We start from the raw sequence: 14,111 nt of genomic DNA, 5'->3' as shown, positions 1-14,111 counted from the left end.
TCCCTCATCTAAATCATTAATATATATTGTAAACAGCTGCGGTCCCAGCACTGAACCCTGTGGTACCCCACTGGTCACCACCTGCCATTCCGAAAGGGACCCATTAATCGCTACTCTTTGTTTTCTGTCAGCCAGCCAATTTTCAATCCATGTCAGTACTCTGCCCCCAATACCATGTGCCCTAATTTTGCCCACTAATCTCCTATGTGGGACTTTTCAAAGGCTTTCTGAAAGTCCAGGTACACTACATCCACTGGCTCTCCCTTGTCCATTTTCATAGTTAAATCCTCAAAAAATTCCAGAAGATTAGTCAAGCATGATTTCCCCTTCGTAAATCCATGCTGACTCAGACCAATCCTGTTACTACTGTCCAGATGTGTCGTAATTTCATCTTTTATAATTGACTCCAGCATCTTTCCCACCACCGACATCAGGCTAACCAGTCTATAATTCCCTGTTTTCTCTCTTCCTCTCTTCTTGAAGAGAGGGACAACATTAGCCACCCTCCAATCCACAGGAACTGATCCTGAATCTATAGAACATTGGAAAAGGATTACCAATGCGTCCACGATTTCTAAAGCCACCTCCTTAAGTACCCTGGGATGCAGACCATCAGGTCCCGGGGACTTATCAGCCTTCAGACCCAACAGCCTATCCAACACCATTTCCTGCCTAATATAAATTTCCTTCATTTCATTCCATCTAACATTAATTTGACTGAAAGGTAGTTTACTACAAATAGGTGAATAGTTTTTAACATCTTTTGGAAATTAATTTACCTTATCCTTTGTTATAAGACATTTCAATTCATATATGCAGCCAACACATGACAGCTAGTAGAGCTGCTGATTTAAAGCTCCAGTGATCTGAGTTCAATCCCAACTTGGATCCTATCTGTGTAGAAATGGCACAGTCAATTATAACTGCATGAGTTTTTTGCTGGTGCTCCAGCTTCCTCCTGCATCCCAAAGACATTGACAAAGCCACTGTACATTGCCTTTGGCAGTAAACCAAACTATCTGCTGGAAGAACTTAGATTTAGATTAGATTATGAAGACACGCAGTCCTCTTCTATTGTCATTTAGTAATGCATGCATTAAGAAATGATACATATTTCCTCCGGTGTGATATCACAAAACACAGGACAGACCAAGACTGAAAAAAACTAACAAAACCATGTAACTATAACATATAGTTACAACAGTGCAACAATACCATAACTTGATGAATAAGTCCATGAGAACATTAAAAGTTCAAAGTCTCACAAATGTCCCACATCTCAGGCAGACAGGAGAAGGAAGAAAAACTCTCCCTGCCATACCCGACCACAGTCTGACTCTCTGTCATCCGAAAACTTCGAGCTCTGATCAGCTCTCCGACACCGAGTACTGAAAGCCATCTCTATCCGAACGATTCGACCTCCATTTCGGTCATCAACAGCAGGCAAAGCCGGGGATTTTGAGGCCTTCCCTCCGAAAGATTCCCGACCGTGCAGTAACGACAGCAGTGAACGAGCATTTCAGAAATTTTTCCAGATGTTCCTCTGTGCTTTCACATCCATCTCCATCAAATCAAAATTGTCCACGGCCCCTATTTGGTGGGTCGAGCAGTCCCACTACTTGTCTAGACGTTATGTGGAATAAAGAAGCTAGCTGCTGCTCAACATACTGAGTTCTTCCAGTTGATTTTTTTGTTCCAGATGCCATCATCTGTAGCCTGTGCCTCAAGAGTAAGGAAAATCTGGGGAATAAAACAAGATTCGTGTAAATAGGCACTGGATGGTTAGCAGAACTCAGTGGAATTGAAAGCTGGTTTCTATACCGTATGACATTTTTCACGCAGATGAAAGACCAAAGTTATTCCTATTTGAGAAATGACTCAGTTTAAGGGAAATAAAATAGTTTGACTGCAACATCCCTGCTAGAAAATAAAGCAACACAAAAAGTCAAACACAAGGAAGTCTGCAGATGCTGGAAATTCAAGCAACACACACAAAAAATGTTGGTGAACACAGCAGTCCAGGCAGCATCTATAGGAAGAGGTACAGTCGATGTTTCGGGCCGAGACCATTTGTCAGGACTAACTGAAAGAAGAGATAGTAAGAGATTTGAGAGGGGGAAGGGGAGATCCGAAATGATAGGAGAAGACAGGAGGAGGAGGGATGGAGATAAGAGCTGGAAAGTTGATTGGCAAAAGGGGTACGAGGCTGGAGAAGGGAGAGGATCATGGGATGGGAGGCCTAGGGAGAAAGAAAGGGGGAGGGGAGAACCCCAGAGGATGGGCAAGGTGTTGTAATGAGAGGGACGGAGGGAGAAAAAAGAGAGAAAAAAAAGGAGGAAAATTAAAAAATAATAATAATAAATAAATAAGGGATGGGGTACAAAGGGGAGGTGGGGCATTAACGGAAGTTAGAGAAGTCAATGTTCATACCATCAGGTCGGAGGCTATCCAGATGGAATATAAGGTGGTGTTCCTCCAACTTGAGTGTGGCCTCATCTTGACAGTAGAGGCAGCCGTGGATAGACATATCAAAATGGGAATGGGACGTGGAATTAAAATGTGTGTCCACTGGGAGATCCTGCTTTCTCTGGCGGACAGAGCGTAAGTGTTCAGCGAAACGGTCTCCCAGCCTGCATCAGGTCTCGCCAATATATAGAAGGCCGCATCGGGAGCACCGGACGCAGTATATCACCTCAGCCGACTCACAGGTGAAGTGTCGCCTCACCTGGAAGGACTGTCTGTGGCCCTGAATGGAAGTGTAAGGGCATGTGTAGCACTTGTTCTGCTTACAAGGATAAGTTGTGGGAGGGAGATCGGTGGGAAAGGATGGGGGGGGGGAACAAATGGACAAGAAAGTCGCGTAGGGAGCAATCTGTGTGGAAAGCAGAAAGGGGGGGGAGGGAAAGATGTGCTTAGTGGTGGGATCCCGTTGGAGGTGGCACAAAAAGTCCCATGTTTTCATTCCTATCTGATGCACTAAACAAAAAATCCAAATACTCTTCATAATGTGTCTTAGAAATTTTAGGTTACATATCTTCCATTCATACCTTTGCACATTTTAAAGATAAATTCCAGTTGTACTCAATGGAAGTAAGTAGTTTATTGGTCTAATGCTTTATATTTTTCTTTGCAGATTTTATTTTAAAGGCCCATGTGGAACAACACTACCACCAGCACTGGCTCGTCATGAAAGTGAAGTTATTTTTTAAGAAAATTACACTATTCACAATTAGGCAATGAACAATTCATGAGTCATATTTTAAGATTAAGCACTTTAACATATTGTGGTGTTTTCAATAATAAGAAATGACTACCACTGATTCATTTACAATGTTCAGTGAAACTAAAGAGTAAATAATTTTAGTTAATGATTAACAACACAATTCTTAACTGTTTTATTTTAGGATTTATAAGGTGGTTTCTGATGGCTCCTATCAGATGATCAATACTACTAGAATTAATGTATGCATTAGCAAATTTCTCTATAATAAAACAACTGAAATTGTTGGTGGTCATATTTTTGTCTTTACAAGTGGAACACTGCTACATATGAAAACACTTAAGTGTGTCTGCAATTCATGTTTCAAAGCAGCAAGTTCTCAACTGCCCCAGTTGGGTACATTTGAGCAATTGTGTTTGTAAATTTCGGGTAAAGCCCTCCCCAACATTGAGCACATCTACATGAAACGTCGCAGGAAAGCAGCATTCATCATCAAAGACCCCCGCCAGTCAGGACATGCTTTCTTGTTGTTGCCATCAGGAAGGTCTCAGGACTCACACCGCCAGGTTTAGGAACAGTTATTACCCCTCAACCATCAGGCTCCTAACCAAAAGGGATAACTTCACTCAACTTCACTTGCCCCATCATTGGAATGTCCCCACAACTTACTAATAATAAATGACTAAGCAAGGAATTTATTTTTGTCCTTTGTGTTTGCACAGTTTGTTTTCTTTTGCACATTTGCTGTTTGTCCATTCTGTTGGGTGCGGTCTTTCATCGTTTCTGTTGTGTTTCTTGGATTTACTGTGTATGCAAGAAAATTAATCTCGGGGTTATATGTATATGGTGACATATACTGGATGTATTTTCATAATAAATTTACTTTGAACATTGAATTTACTTGAACTTTAAAACATGTAGCAAGTGCAAAATTCTTTTCCAGTAGTTTAAGTAAAATTGAATCTAGTTAAAATAATGGTGGCATGGTAAAATGCTTCACATAACACTCTTCCAGCACCAGCGACCTGGGTTCATTTCTGCTGGGTGCTCCTGTTTCCTCCCACATTCCAAAGATATACAGATTAGTAAGTGAATCGGTTACATGTGTGTAATTGGGCAGTATGGGTGTAGTTGGACCAGAAGTGTCTGTAACTCTGCTGTATCTCAATAAATGTAGTTACATAGTATTAGTTTTATGTAGTCTTATCTCCATGTGAGTGTTATGGTCAGAATTGCCACAACCAGCTTCTGGCAGACTATATTTTCCTATTTCCTACACACATAATTGTTTTAGAAGCAATGCTGCAAATACTCAGCAGGTCAGGCATCATTGCGAAGGAGAAACAATAGATGTTTCTAGTCAGTAATCCTGCGAAGAGTAAAAAAAAATCCAACATTTTTAGCCACTGAAATGGAATTGAGACAGAATGAGTAAAAGCTACTCTTGGCTGAGAACACGCCTTCACCATTTTAAGCTAGCAGTTGATCTGTGTATAGTAGATGTAAATAGAAGAACATGAATGAGGGGAGAAAAACTGCTGGAACTAATAATATAGAGCACTGCCCATTAGATCATTGTCACCCTTTACCAACAGAAGGGGGAGAAGGAAGAGATCAGAAATTAGCAAACTATCTCATAGCTAAATGCGGATTATGGGATTCAGTCTTCAGCAGTCTAGTTAAATCTACGCCAAGGCTGGTGAATCTCGTACGTAAAAAAAGTTATTTATTTGAAATATGAAAAGAAGCTTTTACGAACAAGTGTTCCCATCATTATTGCTAGGCTGTATCAGTCTCCTCCCGCCGACAGGGCGAGCTTGTGATTAACCTCCCAACGGCCGGGGAGACTGCAAGTGGACCTCCAAACTCGCAGGTTGAGACTGTAATTGACCTCTCCCATAGACAAAGGACAGGGGGGATGCATATTGATCATCCCAGCGTTGGAGAAAACTTACGAGGGTGCTCCCACTTTCAGGAGGAACGCTTATCCGATCTCCCACCGGCCACCGGAATGTATGGACGATCCACCGGCAGAGGGCACCTGCATTGGAGCTCCCACCGGCAGGGAAAGGTGTAGTGGTCCTCCTAGCAGCAGGGGAAGTGTGCATTATACCTCCCGCCGCCAGAGGGAGTCTATAGTAGACCTCCCGCCGACAGGGGAGACTAGTGGACCTCGCACCGGCTGAGAAGGGGCTTGTGATCCACGTCATTGAAGATGGCGCCGAAGCGCCCGGTGCGGGAGATAGAGTCGGTGGAAATGTCAGCTGAATCCAGCCACGGGGAAGAAGATGATGCCCCCGATGAGGTGGCGTTCAGTAGCGCTCGGGAAAAGGCCGAGAGGAACGTGAAAGCGGCGCTAGAGAGTGTGCGGAGGTAAGGTGGGCCTGGGTCCCCGGCCGGAGACTTGGATCCACGGCGGAGTGTCCGGCTGAAACCCGGGGCTTTGTGCTGACCCCCCAGGCAACATCAACATGCCGGTCCTGCAATGTTCTTAAGCCACAGTGCAGCCCCTGTGGCTTAAACACGTTTACTTCAAAAAGTGTAATTGGTTTATTGTTGGAACTGTTTCATTATTGTCACACGTACCGAGATACAGTGAAAAACGTGTTTGCATGCTACCCAGGCAGATCACGCCATACATAAATAACTTTATTGGTAAAAATGTGACAGAAACGAATGAAACAGTACAAGGTTCACTTCACTTTCATAGTGTCGTTCAGTCTATGTACATCCACGGTGTTAAATTATATTAAAGGCATCTGTTAGTCTTGCAAGACCATGGATCTGCGCCTGGAAAGTCTTCACTCTCCAGGGCGCAGGCCTGGGCAAGGTTGTACGGAAGACTGGCAGTTGCCCATGCTGCAAGTCTCCCCTCCCCATGACACTGATGTTGTCCAAGGGAAGGGCAGTAGGACCCATACAGCTTGGCACCAGTGTCGTCGCAGAGCAATGTGTGATTAAGTGCCTTGCTCAAGGACACAACACGTTTATTTACTGGTACTGTTAACCATTTAGAGCCCGGATAGACTGGGACTGTTTATCCCCGTGAGCAAAGGAGGTTGAGGTTGACTTTATCGAGGTTTATAAACTCATGAGGTTATGGACATAAGGTGGAAGGCCACATGCTTTTCCCCAGAGCAGTCTAAAACTAGAGGTGATGGTATTGGGTTTGCTGATTACAAAGTTATAAACTGAAACAAAGACCTTAAGCACTATCCGATAAACGGGTACTCTCACTATTAAAACACAGTCAATTTATTTATAGTGATACAAGTTTAAATCCAGAAAGTCCTTAAAACACATTTAAAATTCTCAGAGGATTTCTATCTTGCATATTTCCAAATTGCAAACCATTTCTAAAGCACACATCATTAAGCACAAAAACATTTCTTAGGCATAAAGGATTTCTAACACACAAAGGATTTCTTAAACTCGGAGGATTTTCAAAACACAGTAAAATACCTATAAGCTAAAAAGGTATAGTAACGTTGCAGAAACTGAAGCTGGAGGAATGAATTCAAATTCACCCTCTGTTTCTTCCATGGTTCTTGATGTTCTTTACCCCATTCCTAATGAGCCTAAACTGCTCTCTACATGTATAGTATTTTCTCCCATTTGGGTGGCTTTGGATACATATATTTCCTCAGATATCCTTTCAACACAAACAGCCTAAAAGCATTTTTGGAGACACAGATCTCAGCTAGCTACCATTAATGATGTAAAACTACCTTCTGAGTACATACAGCTCACAACTTATGAAGATATTTGATTTGCTCAATATCAAATATGCTAAATATCCATCTGTTCTGCAAGTTGTCTTGAACTAAGCAAGTTAAGAGTCAGTTTGTTTGAAACAATCCAAATTAAACAACCCATTATCTTTTACTCTACACTTGAGCAATAATAAAGCAGGTGCAGCGACTCTTTATAGGCAAGGCATCTTCAAAATACAGAGCTTGTTTGTAAAGCTGTTCTATGGTGAGTTTTTTTTTTAATTTCATGCTGATTGTTGTTGTCCATATACATCTGAAGACTGATTTCCTTTTTCAGCCAGGCACTAAGCAAACTGTTAGTTGGAAGTTTACTTACATCCATTTGTGATCTTTCAAGTGGCAGCTGCTGTTTAGAAAAAGAAGCTTAAGCATGAGATCTGTTCCAGGGCAGTGAATATCTATCACAATTTAAGGTTAGGATTAGGTTAAAGGGGGGCTGAGGGGTGGGTATATGATGGGGGCAAGGAAGTGGTCTTGATAGGTACAATTATAGTGTTTAAAAGATATTTTAAAAATGGAAATTAGTGAACAGGTTAGAGAAACACAGTTAATGTTTTCGGTTGAAGACATCAGAATTAGGAAGGAGACAAAGGCAGCTTGTAGGGCTGCAAGGAGGGTGGGTGTCTCTGATAGGGTAAAACCAGGGTGACCATGGAGATGTGTTGTAAATAGAGTTATCTGGTGAATGCAAGCAGTTAGTGAGAATGTAGGAGTTGTGAAATGCAGAGCAGGAATATATGCCCAACAGGTCAGACTACATGTCCTCTTCTCCTAGAGAGATAGAAAGGGGGAAATAAGCTGAGCCAATATCACAGATAACTGGATACAGAGAAATCAAGTTACCTTATGTTATAGAATTCAATATTGGGTTCTAAAAACTGCAATATGCCCAGACAGAATACAAGGTGCAGTTCCCCAAGCTTGCATTGGGCCTCAAGAGTGGAGGAGTCCCAGACCGGTAGGACAATTACAATAGCAGGCAACAGGAAGCTCGGGGTCACCCTGTGCACTGAATGTAGTTCCTCCCAATCTGTGTTTGGCTTCTCTGATGTAGGGGAAGCTGCATTGTGAGTGGGAGCCTTTTCCAGTTGTATAACATCACAGTAACTAGTACGTACACTTAAGCTTTGATATAAATAAATTATAACTTTTAATTGTTCTTTAAAATCATTTCAGGGACAAAGTCTTGCTGAAGGAAAAAAGAAGAAGAAAAATGGAACTGTTCAGACAGCAAAAGGTAAAGTATTTATTTCACTGCCCCAAAGGGGTACTGGATTTAATCAAAAATAGGACTTGGAAGATGTCTTTAAAATTGAGAATGAACTGAAAAGCATAGACATAAAGAGAGTAGAGAACATAGGGAATACATACAGAAGACTTCCATTTGAGAGTCCATTCAAAACAAGGGTTCATAACTATTTTTGTATATGTTATTAAGGCATACTGCAGTAGTTTGCAATTTAATTTATTCAAAACATTACCACTTTATTCTGCTTCACTGATATCAATGCATAAAGCTGATTTATGAAAATGTTTTGAATTCTTTTTGAAAATCATGGATATCATCATCTGCTTCACCATATGTATCTTTGGAGGAAAAGTGGTAGGATCAAGTTGTTTCCATTTCAATGCTGTACTGTTAATTGTTGATTCTTAACTTTTTGACAAGGTTTTAAAGTAATGGCTTGATTTTAAATTGTGGATTAAATGACAACATTTTCCCTGATTATTACAATATTTGAAATTAGAGAATCAATTATCTATGATGAAGAATTTACACAGTAAGTTAGATTCTAATGATGAGCAACAGCATTTCCACCATCTGCGGAGTCTTTTGTGACTAGATTGTAATGATTGCTGTTTAGGGGCTGTATTTAGGTCAGGGAAGTACAGGAGACAATGAACCAGAAGGAAGCAGAAAGGAAAGGAGGCTGGAGGTTACAGAGATGGGAAGGAGTCAGGTCAGAGAGGCATTGCTGGACCTTGAGCAATGATAGGTTGGTACAGGCAGGAATGTGGTGATTAAATGGGGAAGCAAAAGTTAGAATATGGGTGGCAGAGTTTTGATGAATTCAGGGTTAACAGAGAGTAGAATATAGCAAAGGCTTGCCTGAAGGATATTTGAGTAGTTGAAGTCATCGGTAATAAAGTGCTTGAATTTCCAGCATCTGCAGAATTCCTGTTGGTAACAAAGTGAGATCAGTTGTTGATTGTTGTTTATATTAACGGGAGGCTTAAAATGTCACATTTATGTAGTTCCATTAGAATTAAATAAGTGAGCAGAAAAACTCTTGAACTTCTCAAGAGTTGTGTACTGGAATTTACTTTTTCATCAGTCTGGTTTCCCTACTGTTTGTGCCCACTTGTCCTAACCAGATTGTTGTAGTTTTCAATTTCAATTCAGTTAATATGAAGAGCTCAGTCAAACTTGTCCTTGATTATTTGAGTATTCATAAATGTTTTCTTAAAACAAATGAAGATTTGAGTTATTGGAAAAGTCCTCAAAGCTTGTGGCTCAAGTGTGGGTTTGAAGGAGTAGGATGTCATGGAGAAGAGAACCTAAGGGCAACATGTCAACGTGGCTTTGTAGTGATGTGCTTTATGAAGAAACCTCATTTGTACTCAAATACGCTGTGTCAGAAAAGGTAAATCAGGTATTCTGATTGGCCAGATATCAAAAAAGCCCTGTTAATTGTGACAGGATCCGATCTAACTATGCAGTAGTCATGTAGAATAGTGGTGTTGAGCTGTAGCACTTTTGGAGCTTGAATGGCCAGATGAGTGCAAATTGTTCCTTCGTACAGAAAACTGCGATCTTGAGACTTATTGCATCTGGCTGTCCTACAATTAAGTTTCTGGTTATTGTTGACCAAAAAGGTGTTGGTGGGTAATTTGGCAATGATAATGCCTAGCAAAAGTGATATTAGGAATGGTTGTTGTTTCACACTAGTGTGGCACAAATGTTATTTCTAACCAAACATGCAAGCTTGAATGCTCCCTGGGTCTTCCATCACCAGGGAAGAACTGCTTTGTTATATGAGCAGTTGACAAAACATCTGATTTCATGGTTAGGCAGATAGACTTGGAAATGCCCAATGGAAATATGGAGGATGGTCAGGGAGCGATGCATCGGGTAGCTTTGACCCACAAAGACAGAGAAAGAATCAGACAACCATGGTTTTACATCTAGTCAAGAGGAAGAAAGAATCATACTTAAGGTTCAGGAAGCAAAGATCAGACAGGGCTCTAGAGAATTACAAGGTAGCCAGAAAAGAGCTTAAGATGGTAAGGTGGCAATGTATTCAGGTGTAGCAGCCTCTCCGGGGCTAACCAAAGGTGCTTTTGTCTTTTTTTAAAACTATTTTACGATCACAAGAAAATGTTGGACATTAAGAACTTCAAGTACGGCAGGTCTACTCCATCAGTGAGCTGCTTGTTGGAGCGAGTGAGATGATGCGAATGGTGTTACTGCCTGCTACAGAAAGACAACAGTTTGAAGATAGTGTGCAATCTAACAGTGAGTGATTGTCTTAGACATTACTCTTGCAATTGCAAGAGCCTGTTGGACATTGGAAACGTAAAGTTGATTTCCCTTGTTTATTGAAGAGCCAGACAGTGGGGGAGCTGAGTGGCCTCAGTTGCAGCCAGGATTAGGCCTCAAGCCATGGGCTTTCCTGCTGCAGAAGCCCAGGAGAGGAGATGCCAGAGGCAATGTAGTGCAACGCCAGTGTTGGATTGGGGGCTAGCCCCTCCCATCATTGCTGCTGTCCAGTATTTGCTCAGTGGAAGATAAGCTGGATTGTGTGTGTACATTTGCAGATTGCTGAGAACTGCTTGTTCTTGGACTTGGGCTATACAGGTTTCCCCCGCCATCGGAAGGTAGAGCATTCCTGTGAAACGGTTCGTGAGCCGAAATGTCATAAAGCGAAGAAGCAATTACCATTTATTTATATGGGAAAATTTTGTGAGTGTTTGCAGACCCAAAAATAACCTACCAAATCATGCCATATAACACATAAAACCTAAAATAACAGTAACATATAATAAAAGCAGGAATAAATACACAGCCTATATAAAGTAGAAATACTTTTCCACAATCATTACTGAAAATCTCACGGAGGCGCTGTTGGCAACAACACGGTGCAAGCGCTCTCCAGTAACCTTTAAGCTATGAAGCTGCCAAATCATACCAAATAACACGTCAAAATACACAGCCAATATAAAGTAGAAATAATGTATGTACAGTGTAGTATCACTTACAGGAATCGGGAAGACATTAAGCACATGGATGATGGTGTGTTAGACTGAGTCATCGCAGGTTGAGATGGTGCAGTGACCCCCACCCTCCAGGCCGCCAAGCGATACATTGCCGCGAAGCGTGCAGGGGTGCAGCCTGGCACGTAATTGTTGGTGGCACCTAATTAATTAGCATGCTTATTTCGGCTTTTTTCTTAAAGATGTGCTGTGTGCCTCCTGGCTACCGTTGCATTCTCCGTGAATCGGTATCTGTTCGTGGCCTGGGGGTTGGAGTGGTGGGACACTGGGGTGTCATCTCGTCATCGTCTGTTTCTATTAGGGCAGGCAAGTCATCTTCTACCTCTGCCCGCCTCGATGTCGAAGGTCAAGGTTCGTCGTTTGCTGTGGCTGATGTGGAAGGCTTGCTTGACTGCTGAGCCTCACACATTTTTCTATCACACAGTTCTTTGTAAGGACTCAAACCATCCTGCAAATATCCCCTAAACCGACGTACCCTTTCAAAATTAAAGTCGTACTTTTTCATTACTCATTCAGTTTCGATTCTTCCAATTGCATTAGGTCTTCATCTGTCAGTTCTTGGTCATGGGATGCCAAAATCTCTTCAACATCATGTTCATCAGCTTGCACAAGCCAAACTCACTTTGTCCTTACTTCGTTCACCACGATCGAAAGGCTTAATTATGTCTAGTTTTACGCTAAGTGTAACACCCTTACAAGTTCTTTCAGGCTTTCCCAATACCATAGAACTCATCTTGCAAACGGCTGTTCACAGGCACCTGGTTAAGCAATGCCGGCGCGAATCCAGGGGAGAGCGGCTGCTCGGGGTGCGCGCTGCCTTTTATCTTGCGCTGATTTTTTTTCCGTAACAGGTTTCGTAAGCGAATGTTAGAAAAGTGGGGGACACCTGTATTTTGTGTGACTGTATGTTTACTGCAATTTTATATGTGCTTCGTGCTGTGTACAAATATCGGTACTGTGCTTTGCAACTTGGCTCTGCAGGAATTCTGTTTCATTTGGCTGAATTCATATATGGTTGACAATTAAACTTGAACTTGAAGGGACTTAGAGGCTAGAAAGGGACATAAAAAAGGCTTGGCGAGTAGGGTTAAGAAACACCGTCATTGTACATGTATGTGGAGAATAGGAGGATGACGAGAATGAAGGTAGAACCAATCAAGGATAAAAGAGGAAACGTGCCTGGTGAGTTGGAAGAGGTCAGTGAGGTCATTAATGAATACTTTGCTTCAGTATCCACGAGAGATAGGACCTTGATGAGTGTGAGGAACAGCGTAAAACAGGCTGAAATGCTGGAACATGTTTATGTTAAGAAAGAGAATGGGCTGATACATTTGAAAAACATTAAGATGGATCAATCCCCAGGACTACAATAGGAAGCAAGACAAAAAAGAGATTGCTGTGCCTTTGGTGATGATCTTTGTGTCTTTGCTGGTCACAGGAGTAGTACTAGAAGATTGGAGGGTGGCAGATCAGGGGTGAGGCAACTAAAGGAGAGGATTCTTTGAGATAGGATTTAACTGCATTTGGAGAAGCATAGATTAACTGGGGCAGTCAGTTTGGTTCTGTGAGGGGCAAGTCATGCCTCATGAGTCTGATTGAATTCTTTGAGGAAGTAACAAAACAAATGGATGAATGTAGAGTAGTGGATGTGGTGTTTATGAATTTTAGTAAGGTGTTTAACAGGATTCCCCACGGTAGGCTCATTCAGAAAGTCGGAAGGTGTGCCTGGATTCAGAACTGGCTTGCCTACAGATTGTAATAGATGGAGCACATTCTGCCTAGAGGTCCACATGTATCTGTTCTGGTACCCCTGTTTCTCAGGATTTTTATAATGTGACTTGGATGAGAAAGTGGAAGGGTGAGTTAGTAAGTTTGCAGATGACACAAAGGTTGGTGGTGGTGTGGATAGTGTGGAAGGCTATGGTAGGTTACAATGGGAGATAAATAGGATGCAAAGCTGGACTGAGAAGTGACGTATGGAGTGATAATGTCTTGGAAGGTTGAACTTGAAGGTGTATAGTTAATGGCAAGATTCTGAGCAATGTGGAGAAATGGATCTTGGGGGTCTGCATCCATAGATTTCTCAAAGTTTATCAGGTGGTTGGGAAGTCGTACTGTGTGTTGGTCTTCATTAGTCAGGGGTTTTAGTTTTAGAGCTGGAGGTAATGTTGCGGCTCTGTAAGACTCTGGTTAGAGCATGGAGTATTGCGTTCAGTTCAGGTCACCCCTTTATAGGAAGGATGAGGAAGTTTTAGGACGATGCTGAGATTTGCTAGGATGCTGACTGGATTAGTGAGCATTTCTTAGGTAGGGCTTTTCTCTTTGAAGCAAAACAGGATGAGGTGATTTGATAGAGGTGTGTAAGGTAAGAGGCATATTTAGAATGGACAGCCAGCGACTTTTTCCCAGGGTGGAAATAGCTAATACAAGAGGTCATAAATTTAAGGTGATTGAAGGAAAGTATAGAGAGGACGTCAGAGGTAGGGTTTTTTACAGAGAGTGGAGGGTGGTGGTAGAGACAGATAACATTAGCGACATTTTAGACACTTTGATAGCCACGTGAATGAAAGAAAGATGGAGGACTGTGGGGTAAGGGTTACATTGATCTTGGAGTGGGTTAGAAGGTGGGCACAGCATTGTGGGCTGTCGTGGTTTCTCGTTTCTTACAAACAACAAGGAGACGCAGAAAATCCTTCAAGACGTTTTAAACTTTAATTTGCAAATCAAAGCTGAGACAATCAGAAAGCTAGTAGCTGACTGCCCATCGAGGCTTGTACACAGCATTTTTTATAGCAATCTCCTATCTTAGCTACATGATCATATCCAGACGGCCTGTGATCACA

The 14,111-nt window shown here is 41.9% G+C and overlaps 2 protein-coding genes across 2 annotated transcripts in view; both read left to right on the top strand.

Annotated features, from left to right (window-relative positions):
• Window positions 1-3,505, top strand: part of LOC140212625 (NAD-dependent protein deacylase sirtuin-5, mitochondrial-like) — a 32,938-nt gene extending 29,433 nt beyond the window's left edge. Inside the window, 1 exon segment of the mRNA XM_072283659.1 lies at window positions 3,134-3,505. Coding sequence (XP_072139760.1) covers window positions 3,134-3,209 — 76 coding nt within the window. The 3' untranslated portion in view covers window positions 3,210-3,505.
• A 1,884-nt stretch (window positions 3,506-5,389) lies between these two features.
• The window catches only part of nol7 (nucleolar protein 7), a 40,768-nt gene continuing 32,046 nt past the window's right edge, over window positions 5,390-14,111 (top strand). The window contains exons 1-2 of the mRNA XM_072283658.1: window positions 5,390-5,593; window positions 8,170-8,230. Of these exons, the coding sequence (XP_072139759.1) occupies window positions 5,436-5,593; window positions 8,170-8,230 (219 nt within the window). The 5' untranslated portion in view covers window positions 5,390-5,435. The remainder of the gene's footprint in view (window positions 5,594-8,169; window positions 8,231-14,111) is intronic.

This window comes from Mobula birostris, chromosome 19 (assembly GCF_030028105.1).
Source record: "Mobula birostris isolate sMobBir1 chromosome 19, sMobBir1.hap1, whole genome shotgun sequence".
Classification (NCBI taxonomy): domain Eukaryota; kingdom Metazoa; phylum Chordata; class Chondrichthyes; order Myliobatiformes; family Myliobatidae; genus Mobula; species Mobula birostris.
This window is presented reverse-complemented; position numbering and strand designations above follow the sequence as displayed.